At 39.3% G+C, this 24,902-nt stretch overlaps 1 protein-coding gene across 1 annotated transcript in view; it reads right to left on the reverse strand.

The window, feature by feature from the left end:
- PLXNA4 (plexin A4) overlaps positions 1-24,902 on the reverse strand; it is a 1,025,959-nt gene that overhangs the window by 120,495 nt on the left and 880,562 nt on the right. Inside the window, exons 21-22 of the mRNA XM_073559904.1 lie at positions 21,727-21,869; positions 15,464-15,732 (exon numbers count right to left, since the gene is read on the reverse strand). Of these exons, the coding sequence (XP_073416005.1) occupies positions 15,464-15,732; positions 21,727-21,869 (412 nt within the window). The remainder of the gene's footprint in view (positions 1-15,463; positions 15,733-21,726; positions 21,870-24,902) is intronic.

Genomic DNA, 24,902 nt, shown 5'->3' on the forward strand with positions numbered 1-24,902 from the left:
AGGTAAGGGGGCCCACTTCCACCTTTAAAGCAGTAAACCATTACTGTCACGGACACATTATTGGACTTCTAATAACCTACATGCTGTTCTTGCACAAGAGCCCTCTTCTGTCTATGTCCGGCCCTCTAAGTAAATTTCTCTGAACCTACAGTTTACTAAGAAAAATGTGCCGTAACCTATTGCAAGCCATATTACAGGTATTATATTCTTCTCTAGAAACACTGTATACAGACAAAACCACTGTGTCTCGTGGTACATTAAAGCAGCACTTTGGTGCATTTTTTAATTTCAGCACTGGAGCGGTATCATTGTCTGTTCCCTATGTGTAGTAAAATACTTACTGCTCACTGTCTTCTGCTGTTTATGGCGCTTCTTCAATCCACATAACCAGAGTTGTGACTTGTGGGATCACTCCGGCATTTACTGGGTGGCCCCGAAGTCGCTTCTCAATTTAACTCTATGAGACTTAGTACAGGTCTCTCATAGAATAACATTGAGAACTGGTGGCCATTTTGCTGTGGCTTTTGGTCATTCAGGAGCTGTGGTCACAAGATGACAGAGAGGAACTGGAGTAGCATTGGCACCAGTAGAAGATGGCAACTGTAAGTATTTTATCACACACAGGGAACAGACATTAGTGATACCACTTCGATTATGAAAAAGAATACCCGTAGTGGTACTTTAAGTAATCATTCCATAATATGGCTTTGCCTTATGTGTGACCCTTTCTGCATTGTTAAATACTCAATGAACTGTAATATTATCCAAGAAATACACAACTGAGAAATGTTGTAATCATCCAGGATTAATATATGTATGATGATATCTATACATTGGTATATTTTTATAATAGTAATATAACAATTCACATTCAAAATTAATTTTGTATTCACCATTCTTAAGTTATCCACTTTCTTAAAATATTTTCTTATTCTTTTTCATTGTTTTTATTTTTTTTTAAAGAATGTAGTACTTGATTTTAACACTAGATGTCATTGTCTCTCTTGTTGTCTATGGAAATAATTTATCTGATGTTTAGATCCTAAAACGCATCCACTAGGAATTTTAGGTGGTAGTATAAATGACTAACCTCCTCACTCTCCTGAACACACAGTGTGTCAATATATTATCCTAATATATATATGAAAACCAAAGCTGTAATACCACTTTCTACCACCATACAAACTATCATTGTACCACAGAGGTGTATCTACACATTTATATATACTGCATATTAAACAGTGTATATTTGCTCACATTAGCTCCGTATAAATGTGGTGTAAACAAAATTCAAATATTGCTTGTCTGTATAGAGTTCTCCATGATAATTGGAAAGTAAGAAATGATTCTTTCTTGGATCAATAAACAACAGGGTTTGAAAGTATGTGAACACTTCAGAATTTCTGTAATTTCATCTAAAACTATAGCATATTCCCTCCCTATCCCAAGTCCTAAAAGTAGATAAAGATAACAAAATCAAATAAATGTGTCAAAAATATTAGACTTTGTAACTTTTATAACTGAAGAAAACGATTCAATATCATACATCTGTGGGGGCAAAAGTATGTGAACCTTTAGGATTATCCAATAACTTGAAGGTGAAATTAGAGTCTGATGTTTTCAATCAATGGGATGACAATCTGGTCTGAGTTTGATTTAAAAAATCATGTATCTATCAAAGGCTGATCTTCACTATACACGTGCTGCGCCAATTCTTTGGAATGCACTTCCCAGGTCAATACGATTAATCCCCAATCCCCACAATTTTAAGCGTGCCCTGAAAACGCATTTATTTAGACTGGCCTACCGCCTCAACATATTAACCTAATCTCTCCCTGTGTGGCACAGCCAAAAGTTTTACCATAACCAGGTTCCCCGCATCATGTTCCCTCATGCTTTATGCATCCATTAGCCCTCTGCATCCGTACTGTTACACACTTAACATTATGGCTGGTCCATACAATCAGGGCAACTGTTACCACCCACCTTTCATGTCTCCCCTTTTTTCCTCATAGATTGTAAGCTTGCGAGCGGGGCCCTCATTCCTCTTGGTATTTGTTATGATCTATGTGATTATTGTTATGCTGTAATGTCTATTGTCTGTACAAGTCCCCTCTGAAATGTAAAGTGCTGCGGAATATGTCGGCGCTATAGAAATAAAATTTATTATTATTAATATATTATAGGTTTGTGGAAGTGCATCATGGAAAAATCAAGGAGACTTCTGAGCAGCTTAGAAGAGTTGCTATTGATTATCAGGCTGGACAAGGATACAAAGGCATTCAAGAAGAGTTTGGAGTCTACCAATCCATAGTCAGACAACTTGTGTACAATTGGAGGAAAGTCAAAACCATTTTTACCCTGAGACAGAGCCAGCATGGGAGAAGAAAACATTCAGATCGAGAAGAGGTTGTCCTAGTAGTGGACAACCCTGTTAATCATTGTGATGCCTCTGTCACTCACTGATGGTAGCATTTTTAGAGAGCAATCATATGTGCATTCACTGGCTCCCATCAGCCCATCTGCAATGCTATAACTTGGAAAGGCTCCATGGCTAGCATCTTGGTATTTCTCTTAACCCCACTATATCACTATATACTACTTTAATATTGCTTTTCATAGTATACGGTAAGTCAGTGGTCCCTTACCTCTTTTACCTTGAGAGCCACACTGCGCTCTGAGAGACGGTCGCGAGACACAATCTATGCAAATAAATCATAGAAGCCATATTGCAACCAATAAACTAGATATTGAATAGTTATAATTGGTTGTTAGAGGGTTATTCTAATTATTGTGGGTGAGTATATCTACAATTCTTTTTTATGCTATAATCATGTAGCAATTGTACAACTTGTGCCAGTCACGTTTGTAATTTCACATAGTGGACAGGTGCAGAAATTATTTGCTATTTATATGCACTGGTCTGCCCTTTAAATCGGACTAGACTACCGCATGCTGTGATTTTTTTCATAGCACATAGGCTCACATTTAACAGTATACAGGCCGAAAATAAGTTTGCTTCAATCTACCTTAAAGAGAACACGTCGTGTAATAAACACTAATAACCTGCAGATATGGGGTTAATATGCAGGTTAACAGTGTTCTAACATTGGGCATCCACTGCACTGAAAACCCTGCTATCAAGAGGAAATTAACTTTATTCCTCTAGGCAACCTCAGGCTTTCGGTCACAGGGTTGCAGCTTCAGTCACTGCTCAGTACATAGTGAGCAGCGGCTGTAAACAGATCTCAACCCTGACTGAAAGCCAGTGCATGAGTACAGAGCCGGCTGTCAGTCAGTGCCAGGGTGTGGTTACAATGGCCTGAAGCCTCGCCTCTATGGAAAAGTTCATTTCTATGTGGCAGTGATGCCACAGCGGCCACACAGAATCAGAATGCTATTATCCTGCAGAATAAAGGCTTATATGCAGGTTAATAGCTTTCTTTCATATGACAGGTTCTTTTTAATGCTTAATTGAAACATCCACATATCACGGTTCCAAAAAGGACCATGATTTTATGGACTGACTGATGGATTCCTTGCCTGGACTCATGGACATACAGCTCTGGCAAAAATTAAGAGTCCACTGAAATTTTTTTATTTTGTCTGATTTTTCTCTTTATGGGTATATTTTTGAGTAAAATGTAAATTGTTCTTTAATTCTATAAACTACTGACAACATGTCTCCAAATTTCCAAGCAATAAATTTGCATTTTTTTTTCTAAAAATGAGAAATGGTCAAAATTATATAAAATAACCAGTTCTTTCCGACCTCAAAAAATACAAAGAAAACAAGTTCCTAATTATTTAGAAACAACAATACTAATGCTTTAACTCAAGAAGAGTTCAGAAATCAATATTTTGTGGAATATGCATGATTTTTAATCACAGCTTTCATGCGTCTTGGCATGCCTTCCACCAGACTTTCACACTGTTCCTGGTGCACAAATCAAAGCAGTTCTTTTTTGTTTGATGTCTTGTGACTATCCATCATCCTCTTGATTACAATCCAGAGGTTTTCAATGGAGTTCAGGTCTGGGGATTGGGCTGGCCAAGACAGGGTTTTGATGTGGTGGTCACTTAATTTTTGCCAGAGCTGTATATGAAACTGTTAAGTTGAAGAGAAGAGACCCACAGTCAGTCATTAAAATTGCAGTTCCAGACCATGATATATGAATTTGTCAACAAGGTCTTAGGCCGAAATCAGCTGTCCATGTTTTACAGTCCAGGCATGAACTGTGATGCATAGAGTAATGAGTCTCACGAACTAAACAGTCTCATAGAGATATACATAGCTCCCAAATATGAAAGATAACAAAAAGGTACATGTACTGCGGCGTGTCAATTTTTATTTTACACTAAGTAAAGACCCTAATCTCACCCTCCTCTACATGTGTCCACACTGAAATATTGCTTGTACTAAAGCTAGATAGTGTTCCCATACAATATTGTACTATTTTCGTGGTTTCCATAATGCCCGACACCATCAGTGTGGTGTCTCCACAGTGTACACACAGTTCTCCTACCTCAACACACACACCTTGCTGTGTCCTGCTCTTCATCTTTGATGACTAGCCATTGGATGTCTCCACTACAGTTAAGTCTTTGCAGTGACTGAATATTTAGCCAGGACCTTTAGGTCAAGTGAGAATGTCACATGGCAGCAACAAACCAGAGCAAAACATTCATATTGTGCTTTTGTTATGTTAGACTCAAAGCACCAATCTCCAGTCTCTACATAGACTGAACGGTGGAGGAGGATGTAATGGTTCCCTGCTCCACTATTATATTCAGCAGTATCTATGTCCACAGAAGGCAAATAAAGCTGAAGTTGGGACATACCCTTAACCTCCAGTAAGACAGTGGGACAGCTCTCTAAATTCAGGACAGTACAGCTCAATCCTTAAAGTGACCAGTCCGTGGTTTGTAGTCAGTGCTTTGACCGTGATACATAGACGTCTGAATTCAACACAATCGTAGCGTCACATGACTGTTTCTCTACATCAGAGAAAAATGATCCAGTTATTCTGATCAGAGTGGCATCAGGTTTTTTTTCAGACATGGAGAGTAAAAAAAAGTTTCTCAACCCTCTTCATGCTATCAGTCTAAGAAAATCAAACTGCACTCACATGTCAAATGTGTGCAGTCCAATGTTTTTCATGGACCCCCCATAGACCTTTATTGCTTATTTTCATCTGACGCTCAGATCAAAATTGGACACATCCGTGGAAAAAGATGGGACATGTGCACAGCCTCATAGAATATCATAGGTACAAGTGAAAACCATGGATAGTCCTCATCCAAGAATATTAGTTATGTACACGGGTCCTCAGACTGATGCTGCACTACATCAATTACTCCCAATTCACATATAATTAAATTACCCTATTTCTCACACAAAAGAAACATGCAAATATCACGTGAAATCACTATTTGTTGGTTTTGCCATTCTTAAAGGGGTTGTCAACTTTCAAGTGGTCCCCAATGTTTGCAAAGTACAAGAAATAAACTGAGCAGGTGTTAGGGTTGGTGGAATGCACCAAATAAAGTATAATAATAAGGTGCGTTCGCAATCCGGGGTCCACCGTGCAGAGATGGAACCTGCTGCTAAGTAGTGACGGAACAAGATGTCAGTTGAGCACCGAAAACACACGGATTAAATGTCACCTGGTGTAAACAGCGGTGAACTCTGTTGCTCCACAGAGCCGCAGCAATAACGTAAAAGGACTCTGTTCCCTGTTAACTGTCACAGGGCACAGCAGATATGGCGCAAGTAAGGTCTCTATGCTCAGCCACTAAAATGCTGGGGTAAAAGCCTGACTGGACCCACAATGCGCACTGCGTCGCACAAGCGATGCCACTACTTGGCGCTGACGCTAGGCACTGACTCTGCCTCCTACCTGCACTCTCAGCCGAGGCACTAGATGGCACGGCTGAACAACATATTCATCCCAAGGGTAGGGGTTTCATAATGAGTCAGTCACCAGAGACAATCATACGTGAATACAACACACACACCACATGGTCTATACTAGCTAACAGCTGTGCGGCTATAAGATCCTTTTAGGGTAAGTGCACATGTAGTTTTTTGGTGGTGTGGATTTTGTATTAAAATCCGCAGATAAATCTACAGGACTAAAGTCCTGCGGTTTATCTGTGGATTTGCCTGTGGTTTTGCCATAATGGATGAGGTGTGAAACCGCAGCGGTTCTGCACAAAAGAATTGAGATGCCGCAGATTGTAAACCGCAGCAAATCCGTGCGGAAAAATCTGCAGCATGTGCACAGCGTTTTCCAGTTTACCATTGAAAACAATGGTACTGTACAACGCACCTAAAACCGCTGCGGATCCGCAGCAGAATCCGCACCGTGTGCACGTGGCATTATAGATCCCAGTCTGCCAGGATCTTGCTAGTGGACCAATCTGGGCTCGCTTGAGGACCTGAGCAGCTGACCGCCGACCACCATTAATTGAAACCAATTGTATACAAAATACATTTTCAAACACAAAAAAACAAAATAAAATCCTCCAAAAAGAATTGTGCAATAAAGACAACAATTTGTTTATTTATAAGTAATGTATATTTTTATTGAAATAATTATTGAAAATAAAAAATATATATCTATAGAAATGTTTTACAGCTGATATACAAAAAAAACAAGAAAAATAAATATACAGTGGGGAAAAAAAGTATTTAGTCAGTCAGCAATAGTGCAAGTTCCACCACTTAAAAAGATGAGAGGCGTCTGTAATTTACATCATAGGTAGACCTCAACTATGGGAGACAAACTGAGAAAAAAAAATCCAGAAAATCACATTGTCTGTTTTTTTTTCATTTTATTTGCATATTATGGTGGAAAATAAGTATTTGGTCAGAAACAAAATTTCATCTCAATACTTTGTGATATATCCTTTGTTGGCAATGACAGAGGTCAAACGTTTTCTGTAAGTCTTCACAAGGTTGCCACACACTGTTGTTGGTATGTTGGCCCATTCCTCCATGCAGATCTCCTCTAGAGCAGTGATGTTTTTGGCTTTTCGCTTGGCAACACGGACTTTCAACTCCCTCCAAAGGTTTTCTATAGGGTTGAGATCTGGAGACTGGCTAGGCCACTCCAGGACCTTGAAATGCTTCTTACGAAGCCACTCCTTCGTTGCCCTGGCAGTGTGCTTTGGATCATTGTCATGTTGAAAGACCCAGCCACGTTTCATCTTCAATGCCCTTGCTGATGGAAGGAGGTTTGCACTCAAAATCTCACGATACATGGCCCCATTCATTCTTTCATGTACCCGGATCAGTCGTCCTGGCCCCTTTGCAGAGAAACAGCCCCAAAGCATGATGTTTCCACCACCATGCTTTACAGTAGGTATGGTGTTTGATGGATGCAACTCAGTATTCTTTTTCCTCCAAACACGACAAGTTGTGTTTCTACCAAACAGTTCCAGTTTGGTTTCATCAGACCATAGGACATTCTCCCAAAACTCCTCTGGATCATCCAAATGCTCTCTAGCAAACTTCAGACGGGCCCGGACATGTACAGGCTTAAGCAGTGGGACACGTCTGGCACTGCAGGATCTGAGTCCATGGTGGCGTAGTGTGTTACTTATGGTAGGCCTTGTTACATTGGTCCCAGCTCTCTGCAGTTCATTCACTAGGTCGGGGGGACGTGGTTCTGGGATTTTTGCTCACCGTTCTTGTGATCATTCTGACCCCACGGGGTGGGATTTTGCGTGGAGCACCAGATCGAGGGAGATTATCAGTGGTCTTGTATGTCTTCCATTTTCTAATTATTGCTCCCACAGTTGATTTCTTCACTCCAAGCTGGTTGGCTATTGCAGATTCAGTCTTCCCAGCCTGGTGCAGGGCTACAATTTTGTTTCTGGTGTCCTTTGACAGCTCTTTGGTCTTCACCATAGTGGAGTTTCGAGTCAGACTGTTTGAGGGTGTGCACAGGTGTCTTTTTATACTGATAACAAGTTTAAACAGGTGCCATTACTACAGGTAATGAGTGGAGGAAAGAGGAGACTCTTAAAGAAGAAGTTACAGGTCTGTGAGAGCCAGAAATCTTGATTGCTTGTTTCTGACCAAATACTTATTTTCCACCATAATATGCAAATAAAATGAAAAAAAAAACAGACAATGTGATTTTCTGGATTTTTTTTCTCAGTTTGTCTCCCATAGTTGAGGTCTACCTATGATGTAAATTACAGATGCCTCTCATCTTTTTAAGTGGTGGAACTTGCACTATTGCTGACTGACTAAATACTTTTTTTCCCCACTGTATATGTGGTTGTATAAGATGCCAAATTACACCCTTAATAATACCCTGTGCACGCCCCCCCCGGAAGAAGGACCTGGCAGCACGTTTTTATTTCAGGTAAAATAGCCCCTGTACATTTTGTGTAGTTTATACCAGTTTTAAATGTGAATATGCCACTATTTTCAAAATTGCACCGCAGCACCTTTCTATTGCTATTTGCAAAAGCATATTTATTGGATTAACTTCTTGCACACATTTGCACTATAGCACTTTTTCATAGCACAATATATTTTGCACTGCAGTACTTTTTGTAGTTGAGTACATTTAGCATTGCAGCACTTTTTGCAACACAGTAAATTTTGTACAGTGCTATTTTCTGTGCAAGATATTTTGCACTACAGCACTTTTTGTAGCTTAATATGTTATGGAATTAATTTTAATATGATTTTATTTATTTTTTCACTATCACATTTTATACATTTTTGTACTGCACATAAGGGTATTATTAAGGGTGTAATTTGGCATTTTATACAACCACATGTTATATGGTATTTTATATATTTATTTTTCTTGGGGTTTTTTGTGATACTGCCTCTGATCTGTATATATTGTGTACAAACTGTGCTCCTTTTATATATCAGCTGTAAAACATTTATATATATATATTTTATTTTCAAAAATTATTTCAATAAAAATATATACTGCTCAAAAAAATAAAGGGAACACTATTCCATTTGCAACAGGCTGTTTGTGTTCTCTTTATTTTTTTGAGCAGTATGCATTATCTATATATAAACAAATTGTCTTTATTGCGCAATTCTTTTTGAGGATTTCACCTCACGAGCATGATCAATAGGGCGGAACCCGGTCTTAGTCTCAGGAACAACTGCTCGCCGCTGTTTGCTGTTGATTGCTATAGCTGAACCTGGAGAGGAAGCAGCAATCAAATGGGTCTGAACAATACGCTGAGACCGACGTCTCTGCTGAGCAGGATCCACTGCAGCCGAGACTGAATGGGAGACCGCAGGAGAAGACATGGCTTGGGATTCCTCCTGTGCAGAGGGAGAATACTGACGCCTAACAGCAGGTACATATCAGTCCATGGAAAAAAGCTGGCTTCCGCCACTCCCGTGGTCCTCAATTTGTGACTAGAGAGGTGATGTCACATAAGCAGCGCATGTGACTGCTACAGTTAGCCACTGATTGAGCTCAGCATCATGTGCCATCAACCTCTACATGAGCACTGAGCTCAGCACCATGTGAAATCCACCTCTACAAATGCGGAGTGTAGCATCATGTGTCATCAACCTCTACACAAGCACTAACCTCAGCATCATGTGACATCCACCTCCATACGAGCACTGAGCTCATTCAGTCTCATGTGACATCAATCTTTACACAAGCACTGAGTGCAGTGTCATCAACCTCTACAAGAGCACTGAGAGCAGCATTATGTGCCATCAACCTCTACATGAGCACTGAGCTCAGCGTAATGTGTCATCAAACTCTACACAAGCACTGAGGTAAGCATCATGTGCCATCAAGCTCCACACGAGCACTGAGCTTGGCGTCATGTGACATCAACCTCTACACAAGCACTAATCTAAGCATCATGTGCCATCAACCTCTACACAAGCAATGAGCGCAGCATCATCAACCTCTACACAAGCACTCATCTTAGCATCATGTGCCATCAACCTCTACATGAGCACTGAGCTTGGAATCATGTGTCATCAACCTCTACATGAGCACTGAGCTTGGGATCATGTGCCATCACCCTCTACAGGAGCACTGAACTCAGCGTTATTTGTCATCAACCTTTACACAAGCACTGAGCTCAGCATCATCTGCCATCATCCTCTACACCAGCACTGAGCTCAGCAGCTGGCTGACTAGAGCGGTGACATATTGTTGTGATGTTACTGATCAAGTCACAACAGTGCGACTGCAGCGAAATCGCAAATGCTATGACCCTGGTGGTGAGGAGGAGAACATGATTTTATTTTATGTACTTTTCACACTTTAGAGACTATGTTACTTAAAGTGGACATTCCCCAATATGGGGCTGAATGATATTCAGCATGGCTACATGTGTTCTTTATCTGAGTGAGATGGAATGAGCCATAAGTCCCTCAGCTCTCCCTCTGATTAGCAGCTCTGCATGCACATATACAGTGGGTACGGAAAGTATTCAGACTCCTTTAAATTTTTTACTCTTTGTTTCATTGCAGCCATTTGGTAAATTCAAAAAAGTTCATTTTTTTTCTCATTAATGTACACTAAGCACCCCAATTTTGACTAAAAAAAATCGAAAGGTAGAAATTTTTGCAAATTTATTAAAAAATAAAAACTGAAAAATCAAATGATCATAAGTATTTAGACCCTTTGCTTAGTATTGAGTAGAAGCACAGTTTTGAGCTATTACAGCCATGAGTCTTTTTGGGAATGAAGCAACAAGTTTTTCACACCTGGATTTGGGGATCTTCTTCCATTCTTCCTTGCAGATCCTCTCCAGTTCCATCAGGTTGGATGGTGAACATTGGTGGACAGCCATTTTCAGGTCTCTCCAGAGGTGCTCAATTGGGTTTAGGTCAAGGCTTTGGTTGGGCTGGTCAAGAATGGTCCCAGAGTTGTTCTGAAGCCACTCTTTTGTTATTTTAGCTGTGTGCTTAGGGTCATTGTCTTGTTGAAAAGTGAACCTTCAGCCAAGTCTGAGGTCCAGAGCACTATGGAAGAGGTTTTCATCTAGGATATCTCTGTACTTGGCTGCATTCATGTTTCCTTTAATTGCAACCAGTCGTCCTGTCCCTGCAGCTGAAAAGTACCCCCATAACATATTGCTGCCACCACCATGTTTCACTGTTGGGATTGTATTGGGCAGGTGATGAAAAGTGCCTGGTTTTCTCCACATATACCGCTTAGAATTATCACAAAAAATGTTCTATCTTCATCTCATCAAACCAGAGAATCTTCTTTCTCATAGTCTTCATGTGTTTTTTAGCAAATTCTATGTGGGCTTTCATATGTCTTGCACTGAGGAGAGGCTTCTGTCTGGCTACTCTGCCATAAAGGTCTGACTGGTGGAGGGCTGCCATGATAGTTGACTTTGTGGAACTTTCTCCCATCTCCCACCTGCATCTGTGGAGCTCAGCCACAGTAAACTTGGGATTCTTCTTTACCTCTCTCACCAAGGCTCTTCTCCCATGATTGCTCAGTTTGGCTGAACGTTCAAGTCTAGGAAGACTTCTGGTGGTCCCAATCTTCTTCAATTTAAGGATTATGGAGGCCACTGTGCTCTTAGGAACCTTGAGTACTGCAGAAATTCTTTTGTAACCTTAGCCAGATGTGTGCCTTGCTACAATTCTGTCTCTGAGCTCCCTGGCCAGTTCCTTTGACCTCATGATTCTCATTTGGTCTGACATGCACTGTGAGGTCTTATATAGACAGGTGTGTGCCTTTGCAAAACAAATCCTATCAGTTTAGCTAAACACAGCTGGACTCCAATGAAGGAGTAAAACCATTTCAAGGAGAGTCACAAGGAAATGCATGTGACTTAAATATGAGTGTCTGAGCCAAGTGTCTGAATACTTATCACCATGTGATATTTCAGTTTTTCTTTTTTAATTAATTTGCAAAAATTTCTACATTTCTGTTTTTTTCAGTAATTTACCAATTGGTTGCAATGAAACAAAGAGTGAAAAACTTAAAGGGGTATGAATACTTTCTGCACCCACTGTATATATATATATACATATATACGATGTGCAAACATATGAGGTATATACACAATAACCTATCAAAAAAATGGAGGAGGGGGGGAAATCTGTGTGCTCTCCAATGCTTGTCAAGTGACTGCTAGTAACAGACCTGCACAGGCAGTGAGACTGCTACTCAGCAGCATTAGAGATCATGGACAGAGACCAGCTTATTACAGATGATGGTCTCAGTGTTTGTACAGGCTGCTACTAGCACTCACTTGATAGCATTGGAGACAGCTTGTGAAAATGGTCTGCTCTCTAGTCACTGATTTGCCGGCTCCTCTCACTGTCCTGGGATGCGCAAAGATCAGGGGGTGGAGCCAGCTGCAAGCTGAGGAAGAAGATGTCAGCAGCCAGGAAGAGAAGGAGACAGCTTTAAATGCTTCATGGCTCATCATTCTGTTCCTGCACTTCGTTCTGCTCCTGGCTGCTTTACACGGCGCTAACGTGCTGAAGTAGCCAATCGCAAGCCACATAGCAGCAGCCCACAAGCCACATGTGGCTCAGGAGCTACATGTTGGGGATCCCTGGTATAAGTAATCAAGTGACTGCAGTTTCAAGTCCCGTAAAAGGACTAAAAAATAAAGTCCTAATTGAAATTTTTTTAAAATATGTAACAAAATTTAAAACATAAATGATTTTTCAAAAATTAAAAAATGCAATGAAAAACAAAACAAAAAAGACCCATATTTGATATTGTTGAATCAAAAAAAAGTCTGATTTATCAAAATAAAATAACAGAATCGATCTGTTATGCCAAGTGCTGGGCTTGAAGAGATATTGATACGATTTCTATCCAGGAATTCCTGTATTAAGCATTGCACAGTGTATCAGGATTTTTTGAAGTGTCCCTTTTAGCTATATTTGGAATAGAAGTAAATAAATCAAATATTAACCACTTTACCAGAGGCCATCATCAGAATTACTCTATTGATGGATTTTGATGGACTTTAAAGAACAACAGGCCTCTCATGATGTCCAACTACACATTATGGCTACTCCCTGCTCTTGGCATTGGCGTGTGCTGGAAATGGACTTGGTATTCTGCTGCCATTGACTAAGAAATCAGCCATGGAGAATTTGATTTCTCCTATCATAAAGCCACTACCACCCATCATGAGCCAATTCATGTAATAATAATAAGTAAAATTAGGGAATGTCTGAGCGCAAATCTTTATTATTCACTAAAAGGTTCACATTAATTCAACCTGAGCTTTAACCCCTTAGTGACCACTAATACACCTTTTTACTGATTTGGGAGATAAGAGAATGGCATCCACAATAGGTGGAAATGCTGTGGAAGTGAGCTCTATACTATAGGTAACGCTCTCCTGCATCAGCCATGATCAGTGCTTAACCCCCTAGATGCTGATGGCAATGGTAATGGTGGAATCTATATGGAGAGCAGAGGGAGATAGCTCCCTCTTCAGCCCCATCGCCACCCCAAAATTGTAATTGTGGGGTCCCCATTGTTACTATGGCAATCAAAGGCCAAGTAATACCCCAGTGTCTGACAGTTATTTATTTCTATATTTAACTGAGGTAATTTATTTATATATTAAAACAAATTATTGAATTACAATTTTTCCTTTTTTTTAGTCCTATTAGAGGAATAGAACATGTGATTGTTTGACAGACTGCACAATATGTTGCACGTTCATGACTTATAGAGAGAATTAGTTAGAAATGAGCAAATCAATTCAAGGTGAATTGGATTCTCCTTCATTGGTTAAAAAATTCTGATTCTCCTAAATCACTTTTTTTTATGATTCTCTTCCTATATATGAATATGGCTGCTTACTGACTAGCTGCAATTTTGCTGATTTGTAGAGGAGGAAAGGGAGTGAATAAAAAAAACAGTACTCACCTTTCTGCTCATCTGTCCCACTGCTTCAGGCCTCTGTCTTGTCCTCTCTCCAACCTGTTCTTTACCTCTCCACAGCTTCTGATGCTGAGTAGGCCTGTGATGTCACGACATACATCCTGATGTCACAACTTCAAAATGTGCATCACCTGAGGCCCAATCAGCATTAGCACCAAGTGGGGATGGAGGAAAAGGATGTGACGTTCTTTCCAGAAGTAAATGGGAGGAAGTAGGGAGGTGCGTGATGGACCAAATGGTAGGATTCGGTGGTGAGGCATTTTTTTATTACCCTAGGTTTATTATGTTCTTGTGTCTTGAAATCCTAGAGCATAAGAAGCATATTCCATTATCTTCAAATAGGTTCTATGCAAATTGAATTTTCTGGCCACATTTGAATGAACTAAAAGATTCAAATTTTGACCGTAAAGAAAATTCACGGTTTGGGCTACGCTAAACAACACGAAGATCTTGATCCAATAATATATTAGAAGTGGTTTTTATTCCACAACGCGTTTCCATGCCATGCTGGCGTCTTTCTCAAGTGCACATGGAGTTATGTAAAATGATGAATGAGTGGAGAAATTAAGTGAGAAAAGAGAAAAGAAAAAAACCAAGATGAAAGTGAGGCAAGAACACTTCTGTAGAAATGAGAATAAAGACCAAAAAGAAAAGAAAGAAATAATCTTGTAGCGCTGCAGGATAGTCAGGAAAGTTTCAGTTAAATAAGGGGGGAAACAGAAAGAAACAGAGAAGAGGGTGGGTAGGTAAAGGATAAGGAAAAGGGGTAAGGAATTGTAATCAACGTATAGTGTGAAGGAAGGAACAAGTGCGTGAGCTTTGCGCTTGGCAGGTTCAATGTAGAAGGACAGAAAAAAGCAATACACAAGAAGTGTAGCTTAATGGAAAAGAGGTGAGTAAAGTAGTGAGAAAATGAAATTGTTTAAAAATGAAAAATGGTAAGAGGAAAAGGGGTGGATGCTTAGAAAAATGGACTCAGATAAGAAAAGTTGTGTGAGGAGTTTTATGAACTAAATGGTGCTTTGAAAAATGGTAAAGAATAAATACTTGTGGAATAAAAAATGATTCCTTATATATTGGATTAAGGATCTTCATTTAGTTTAGTGCAGCCCAAACTGTAAATTGTCTTTACATTCAAGCTTCCTAGTGGAGGTCATCCCAAGCCACGGGGCAGCAGCAACTGTTATTGACATTTCACAGGAGTTGCGCCTACACATTTGTCTCACATGAACACATTACCTGGATCTATTTTATCTTTTTATATACCGGTAGGTATCACTCTATGGTCTGGTTCGCTCCATTTTCCTACAGTGTTCATCATATTCAAATTTTGCTAATTCGCTCATCACAACTACTAATTTTTGTTATAGCTTTCTGGACTAACAATGACAATATATATTGTGATACTTTCTGTAGTGTATTTATTTTCTTGGTGGCTCTGGGGATTTAATATTTAGTTTGGACATACAGTTTTTTGTGGTGTCTAATAGGTATCATGCAACAGACAATAAATACCTGTATAGTTTTTCACAGCAGATATGAATACATGTACACAAACTTACCTTCTCAGCAATAATTTAGGATGATTCTTGCTTTCCAAATTTTTATCTATAAGATCAGAGAGCAGTTGTTTCAACACGTCTGTGGCATATTCTAATTTGCTCTGCAAAACTGTCATAATGAGGGAAGCCACGTTGCCTCTATCACGCATGGAAAAGCTGCGCTGAGACTCAAGAGTCCGAATAAAGGAGAGTAAAAAAGCTTTGTTGTTAATCATCTGGGCAAAGAGCTTCAACCCTTTCTCTACACGTTCCTGTCTGTAACCAGGTACCTGTGGAAAAATAAAAGCAACCAGATAAGAGTGGGTCTATGGAATATAGGATTTAACAGTGAAGATTAAATGTTTTTGCCTATTCTGTAGACTAGCAAATATGGAGTAAAGACTAATTTTCCTGCCTGCAAGCTAAAAGATAAAAGACCTCTCATTTCTTATGATGTTTCTGTTGTAGTAATTACTGTTAACTACCATGAAATAACCAGAACACCTTTCCTTACAACTCTGAATTCTGTCATTCCTCTGTAATTCCTTCTGAAATTACCAATTATCAATAAATCTTCTCTTGTCAAAATGGTTAAGCACATCAACACAGCTGACAGTTCTTCTTTAAAATCTTCCAATAGTGAATGCTCACTGTACAAAAGAGCCTTATAAGCATCCCATTCATATTATCAGATCAGACAGTAAAACTGGCAGTAAAAATGTAAATTATGTGTTAAAGGGCACTTCTCACCAACTTTTTCAGGTTGAACTGGGCACATTATGTGATAGTGGTTGGGGAGTGGAATAAAACTTTCATTTTTATTTTATTACTTTGCCTCTCCATTGAGAAGATATTAGCAATAAAATTATTTGACACCTAATTAGTTAACTTTTGTTACGTCTAAGCCGGTGTTAAATGGTTTTCACTGGTGGGGTTGAACTTCTTCTCACTGAATGATGCTGGATTTCTGTTAAACAAACAAGACAAATTTGTCAAAATGTGGACATTTTAGATAAAATGCGCCCACACTAACAATCTCATTTATACTTCTACTCAAACTTGCAGTATATCTTTCCTTTGGAATGCCCTACAGGGAGAGACAACCCATGATCTCCTCTAACCCACGTTTTATTGTCTTTTCCTCTCTCGTATCAACATTTTGTCTAAGGCCAGGGTCACACTTGTGGGTGTGATCCGACAAACTCGCGCAAGTCTCTCGCATCAATACCCGGCGCTGCTGCCGGCATTCGGACCATAGTGTGTGGCTGCATGTATTCCTATGTAGCCGCACACTCTGGTTCTGAGTGCTGGGTATTGATGCGAGAGACTCGTGTGAGTTTCTCTCATCACACTTGCATGCGTGACCCCGGCCTAAGGCCATGTTCACATGTTCAGTATTTGGTCAGTATTTTACATCAGTATTTGTAAGCCAAAACCAGGAGTGGGTGATAACTACAGAAGTGGTGACATGTTTCTATTATACTTTTCCTCTGATTGTTCCACTCCTGGTTGTGGCTTGGACTGAACAAAAGTTAACTCAATAGGTGCCAAATAATTTGATTGCTAATATGTCTGCAACAGAGTGGCACATTTTTAAACGAGCAGAAATGTTTTATTCAGCACTGCAGACACTATTGCATCCAGTGTTAAGCTCAACATGAGACATTTGAGGAAAAATCCTCTTTAAGCCATGTAACCATCATTTTTTATACTTCTGTACTTTTACACTTAAATGTACTATTTTTAAAATCATTGAAAAGTCTCAAATGGTTCATCCGGAGCTGCTAGGTCTTAAAGTTCCAGATAATGCCCTGTGAGCCTGTGTTCTACATCCTGATATTAAAGTTTGACATAGGTGCCAATTAATTTATTAAGCTGATGGACTGCCTTATCTATTGCATGGCATCAAGTTTTCATTTTTTTAAGTTTTACTGTATATTTCTAAACAACTGAATGACTCCCCATTTGAAAATTAATTTAAAGGTGAATAACTGTGCAGGCCATTGATAAATAAATAGTTGGTTTACCCTGTCCTGTAGCATATTTCAAAAGATTGATTCAGATATCCATAGGTAACGCCATGCTCACACGTTCAGTATTTGGTCAGTATTTTACATCAGTATGTGTAAGCCAAAACCAGGAGTGGGTGATAACTACAGAAGTGGTGACGTGTTTCTATTATACTTTTCCTCTGATTGTTCTTCTACTGATTTGGGTGTTTACTGATGTAAAAATAGTGACCAAATACTGAACATGGGAATATGGCCTAATAACTAACAATTTTGAACTCTACTAGCTAGATGATACGCTGCGCACCCAAACGCTAATGTGAACCGAGCCTAACTTAAGCCAGCAGATTTTTTTTTAAAGAAATATTAACTACTTTAGTTATATATTCTAAGGTTTTTGGCTAAATTTGGTGTAAAAAACAAGTAACCAAGATCTCATTACAAAATAATTGAATTTAATAAGTTGCACTAGAGGACAAATAAAATACAGGCTGTTATTAATTTTCATAATTTACGGGGAGGGGTGGTTTTGGCAAAGTATCACAATGTGTACAAAAAAGTTTTCAAAACATATAAATGTAATTTTCAGCAGTAAGCCTGGATAACACACATTATCTTGATGCAATTCTTTTGGGAAGCAGACTTAAGGACCCGTTACACATAGCGATATCGCTAGCAATATCGCTGTAATGTCACTGATTTTGTGACGTAGCAGCGATATTGCTAGCGATATCGCTATGTGTAATACTTACCTCCGACCGGCTCCCCCGCTGATTATCGCTGATCGCGCGAGCATGTCCTGGACCATTTCTCGTCGGGCACTTCCTGCTGGGCTTCCTGTGGCGCCGACGAGCGACGCGTGGATGCAGGACGGAGGATGTCAGGATCGCCGCATCTGACAGGTAAGTAGCGACCCCAACCGCTGCTATGTCGCTGGTGAGAGCTGCCTGTTTGGCAGCTCACTAGCGACCACTTAGCGATGCACCAGCGATCCATATCGTTGTCGGGATCGCTGGTGCATCGCTAAGTGTAATGGTAGCCTTAGAATCATTTACTTCGTTAGTTTTTGGAAGAAAATCAAATAAATACAGTATCCTCTTGATATATCACATTTTATTTCATATGACTCTTTTATATTCTGTTCTAATATATTCTAAAAAGCTAATTACAGAAAGACTGCCAAAACTATCTAACGTAACTAGGATAGAATAAAAGCAGGGTTATTTGTATATCAGAGGTTTCTTTCTGCACTATACATGTCTGCGGTAAGCTGGTGTAATTAGAAAATAGACAAAAATTGAGTGGGCTGCATAACCTGTCTACATTGTAAGTAGCAGAGGAACTTTTTTCCAACAATTAACTTCAAAAGACATTCTTTCCAGGGAAGTGTTCTTGTTTGTACTAATTACTGTGAGGCAATTAGCAGGAGACTGTAACAAAATAATTTCCATTAGAGTTGTTCTGTACTATTTATAAATATTTTCCAGTGACATTCCTTTTGTTTTCGAACCCGTTACAGATTTGTTGGCATTGATGATGGAAGCATCCAAAATGTTCTATTTGGCCTGTTGAATCACCTGATTTGACTGGAAAATGGGTCATTAGATATATTAAATTAGTACTCCCCCAATGTAATCCTACGGAGCTTCATATTGACGTTCCATAGACTTTCATTGTAAAAGCGACTTTCCGTTCACACATAGACCCTAGCGTGATCCGGAACTAGAGGAGGACCAGAGTGGTGCTGGAAACTAGGGAAGAAGATGATTGATGAGTATATTACGACATGTATATTTAATCAGGTGTAGGCAATAAAAAGTTTTGTGGGAGTGCTTCCTTAATGTTTATTCGCACACTTCAAAACTCTTGTGAAGGGCTTCTGAATTGGTTGCATCACATTACATAGTGCTTATTGAAATCAATGGACTGCCTATGTAATGGTTCTTCTCATCGAGAGTTGTTCTCTAGAACAGATTTGGCTCTAGCTAAGGGAGTTAACAAAGTTATGTAGAAACTATCATACTTTTGCAACATGGCGGAGCAATATAAAATGATTACAGAATAGAGGACATTATAAAGCTGAGCCAAACACTTGCTATAGAGCTCCTGTATGTATAAATTACCATTGAGAAAGCATTTTTGTATTTTGGATGCGGCTGTATTCTTTAGGACACTACTGCATCTCGTATCGCAGCTGCCAGAGTCAATATCAGCGGCTCTAGTGCCAATGAATAGTATAATAATATAACTTCCTGATGTGCTCACCTACTACAGGATGGGTGAATTGTATTGAAACTGATAGGGGACACAAGAAACCACATTACACTAGTGTTTAATGAATAATAGTCCTTATGTATCAGCATGCTTAGAGGGTCAATTCGAAACTAATGTGATTCCCTATGATACTATGGGGTGGTAGTTTACATACTAGATATTGTCACTTAATTATAAATATCTGGCAACTGCAGTTCTGTAATATACCAGGGGAAGACCAATAGCTTATGGAGAGATAAAGACATTTACCTCCTATATGCTATATCCTAATTAGAATTGCTGCATCAAACTGTTATATTGCCAGACAGACCTGCACTTAGTACAATGGAAATATAAAAAGTTACAGTTTTCTCATTACTGAATAAAGGCTAATTTTTCTCAATTTATCCACTCAGGTCATTGATATAGCTTTACATTTAGTGGATTTATATATATACATTATGGGATTGTATGCAGTGATGAATACTACTGCCTTTCAACAGCATGGTACAGATGTAGTCTTTCTTAAACTAATATGTAAGAAATATATTCACAAGACAGAAAGTTAATTCTTAACACTGAATGCCGCAAAAAACACTGATTTAGTGACATATTTGTCTTTTTTAAGGCGTTTTCCACTACCGGATAACTCCAGCTTAATCAAGTAAGGACTCCTATTAAAATAAAAACAATGAATATTCACAGTGGTGAATTCCAGCAATGTCATCACTGCAGCTCCTGAAGGGTGACATGACATTGTTGTGTCACATAGCTGCTACAGCCAACGAGAGGCCACTGTTTGGCTACAGCTCATCAATACTTCTTCACAGTGGATGTCCATCCACTCTGACAAAATAGTAAAGGCTGCAGTCATACAATGGCCACTTATTGGTTGCAGTAGGCTCCTGCCACAACAAAGTCAAGTCACCCTTCAGGAACAGCTGTGATGACATCACCGGATTAGTGCCACTGTGGAAGGTGAGGTAGATTATGTTTATTGTAATTGTGATTCTGAATTGATTAAACTGGGGTTGTCTATTAGTGGATAACCCATTTAAAGAGACTGCATCTGTAAGTTCTGAGAGGTAAGTATCCTTCAAGGGTCATGACAATCAGAATAATTTTCAGAACAGGTTGCAGTATTTTTTTCATATACCATAAGACGCTCCGCATTATAAGATGCACCTCAAATTTTGAGGAGCAAAATAGAAAGAAATGTTTTTTAATAAAATGGTGGTGCTTCTTATAATCCATGCACCTTGCTTACCGGGGGTAGTGGCTGAGATGAAGCGGGGTCCCAGGGTCGCTGCTGGAGGAGGCAGGAGTGGGGTGATGCTGCAGTACGCAGGCTGGGATGAGGGGGTGTTCCGATGTGCTGCGCACCGCTGCGGGTGTCCGATGCTGCTGCGGGTGTCCGGTGCTGCGAGGGTGTCCAGTGGTGCTGTGGGGGTGTCTGGTGCTGCTGCTGGGGGCCCCAGTGATGCGGGGGCTCTGCCAACATTCTGTGACAGGCCAGAGGCCCTGCAGTTCCATGGTTTTCTATGCAGTGGACTCCGGGAAAATGGCTGCGTATGCACAGATGGAGATCTCAGCACCAAGTTCTTGGGAGATGAGATTTCAGCGCTGAGATCATCCACTGCTTAGGAAACCATGAAACTGCGGGGGCTCTGGCCTTTCACAAAATGTAAGCAGAGCCCCCGCAGCACCGAAAACACCCGCAGCAGCACCGAGCACCCCTGCAGCACCACTAGACACCCCTGAAGCACTGCTAGGCAACCGAAGCACTGCTGGACACCCCCTAATCCCTGCCTGCAGCAATGGTACCAGTAAGGTATATCAGCATTATAAGATGCACCCCCATTTTCCCAACAAGTTTGGGGGAACAAATGCGCAATACTGTAATTTTTGGTCTGCATTTATTCTCATTGACATTACAGAAATCATCACGAGTTATTACAAATATTTATATTTCTAATTATCTGTAACTAATATTTATTTTCATATATATATAAGTGAAAGTACCTCTAAGTCCCTCAATACAGGATGATCTTCAATGCCAGGAAACAACACTCTCATAGTATAAGTCCGATAGTCTAAGAAAGGAATGCCAGCTCCATCCAGATCACTTGTCAGCTCATGGATATCTGTCTGTAGCTCAGCAAAAGCTAAAACACAAGAAAGTAACTTACAAAAAAAATCTTATCATAAGAAGGTAATAGATAATTACTAAGTTCACTTTTATCACATTTGTACATAGCTAGTCATACTGTACATGAATGGGAAAATTGATGCAGATGAGACTTTTCGCAACACTACAGGTAATTTAGACATTAAATATCAAATCCATACTGCTACATTTGCATTTGCACAGAATTAAATAATTTAGAAAGTTGCAATGTAACTAATAGGAAAAATGGAAATCAATAGGAAAGCATATTTTCCAGAAAATAAGTTGACAACACTATATTAGGTAATTATAATCATGATAAAGGAAAAGATTCACCTACGTTAAGTTCAATATAGCAGAACACAACATTATGAAAAGCCTGGGGGTATATAATTCATTACAGATTTATATTAATTATTAAAATAAAGCAATTTTCTATTGTCAATGGTTATATCACAGTTATGACATTGGAATCTAGCTAAATGTTTCATATATAGAATAAAATGGTATTGGCATAAAATACAATAAAAATTACAAATAAACAGGTAAAATGAGAGGAAACACCAGTGAGGAAATCCAGTGAGAGTTGGAAAGATGAGACTGGAAGAAGGAAAGGCAGATAGAAAGTGAGAAGAAAAAGGTAGCATAGAGAAAAATAAAGAGAAAGGTACAGAATGACAGAAAAAGAGAGCCAGAACATGAGCAGGACGTGTGGAAAAAAACACAAAATCCTAGGTTTAACACTTTAACCTTCACAGTGTCCAGAAAGCCACAGAAAGCCTTCCCTGCCTCCCCGACACCGGGTTGCCATGACAACACATTATTGCCAGCTTTACTTTCATTAATAACGTTGAAAATAAAATTGAAAACAGGTTGTGGAATAATAATAAAATACTTTAGGTGAAACACTTAAAGGTCGGCACATTGAACCCATTTTGAAAATATGTATTTGTTAAGCATTTTAGTTACATGTTTCAGGGAAACTAATTCAACATGTTCCGTTATTTTAATACCGCACAATATCCAATCAGGCCCACTGCTCCAACATGTTTAGAACTAATAAAGAGTGAGGGAATTAAAGAATAGTATGGAATTGTAGACTTTATTTTATGGAGGTGATTAAACTCTGAGCGGTTAAAATGCTTAAAGCTGGGCACTCAGCCCTGTATAAAGCTGGTACTCTGGGGTGAGTTACTGAGGTCAGTATTCAATATACACCAATGTATTGTAGTCTTCAAAACAGCAAAGAATGGAGATGATTATGAGTATTATTTTACTCTTTAATGAAATGTCCATCTTATCAATGCACCATGAAGCACTAAATTAAAAATTAATATTACATTCAAATAACAGAAGAACTGCCATAGTAGAGAAGATTTCATTGCATTTTGGGATTTCATTGCTTTTTCTAAGATAAATCTCCCTTTTTTGGTGAAGCTAAACTTCATTTTGCTGCTTATACTCACCTAGTCAAAGTCTAACGAGTTTAAACAAACCTTATTAAGGCTCTGTGCAACCTTGTAGAAGTCTAGAAGGAGTGGCACGCTCCAATTGATGTTATATTAATGGTATTCTTTCTTGCCTATAGGGCACAAACTTTTCTCTCAAAAAGTACTGCACATAGGTGCCACACAGAATGACAATTTTTCCATACTATAGAGTGCTGAAACTGTATATGTCTCTATACAATCTCCAAGCAATTGCTATGTATAAGTTTCAAATGAACGGATGCATATTTTTTCAAGTAGGGTTTAGTAGGAAGAATATGATGTTTTTTCTTTATTTATTCATCTAATTCACCATGAGTCTCAATCCAATTAAGACTTTTGTGTCTTTTTAATAGAATCAAACCTACATTGTAGACCACCCCATTATGTTCAAACCCAATTCCAAAAAGGTGTGAACACTGTATAAAATGTAAAAAAAGAATACAATGATTTGTAAATCTCTTATAGCCATATTGTATTCACAAAAGAGCATAGAACAAATAAATCTTTAAGTTAGACATTTCTCCATTGCATTTGAAGAAAACTAAATTAGGAATTGATGGTGGCAACAGGTCTCAAAAAATTTGGAATAGGGTTAACAAAAGTGGAAAAGTAAGCAGCACTATTGAAAAATAGCTGAAGGATGAATTTTAAGCTAAGCATGTTAAAAAGGCAGGGAGTCTCACAAGAAAAGATGGTCAGAGGTTCACCAATCTGGGAACAACTGCATCTAAAATTTGTGGAACAATTTCAGAAAAAAATGTTCCTCACAGTAAAATTGAATTTGAAAAGTATTTGAATATCCACCATCTAGGGTACACAATATCACCAAAATATTCACAGATTCTAGGCAAACCCATGTGCAAAAGAACAAGTCCGACGATCAATACTGGATGCTTGTGATCTATGAGCCCTCAGGTGACACTACATCATAAGCAGGCATGATGCAGTCATGCAAATCATTGAGCTCAAGAATACCTCCAGGAATTATTCTCTATGAACACAGTTTGCAATACAATCCACAAATAAAAGCTAAAGCTCAATCAAGCAAAGAAGAAGCCATATATCACTAAAATCCAGAAACACTGCAGTCTTCTCATTTCAAATGGAACGAGGCAAAATGTAAAACTGTTCTATGGTCAGATGATTTAAAATTTAAAATCCTTTATAGCAACCAAGAATATAGTGTCCTGAGGGATCTGGAGGAGAGGGACCATGCAACTTGTTATCAGCTGTAAGATAGCGCTCATTGTATGTGTTGGGGAAAACTCGCTTGGCAATGGGATTAAGGCACACAGGAACGATTTCTCACAGAAACAGCCCATGCAGTTTATTTAGACTCAGCATAACCACTGTAAGGGTACCGTTACACCTAGCGATGCACCAGCGATCCCGATCAGCGATATGACGCGGTCAGGATCGCTGGTGCATCGCTAGGTGGTCGCTAGTGAGCTGCCACACTGGCAGATCTCACCAGCGACATCGCTGGGGACGGGGATCGCTACTTACCTGTCAGACGCGGCGATCCTGCGTCCTCCAGCCCG

The sequence above is a fragment of the Dendrobates tinctorius genome, unplaced genomic scaffold, assembly GCF_039654945.1.
Source record: "Dendrobates tinctorius isolate UK_male_01 unplaced genomic scaffold, ASM3965494v1 ptg000281l, whole genome shotgun sequence".
Classification (NCBI taxonomy): Eukaryota; Metazoa; Chordata; class Amphibia; order Anura; family Dendrobatidae; genus Dendrobates; species Dendrobates tinctorius.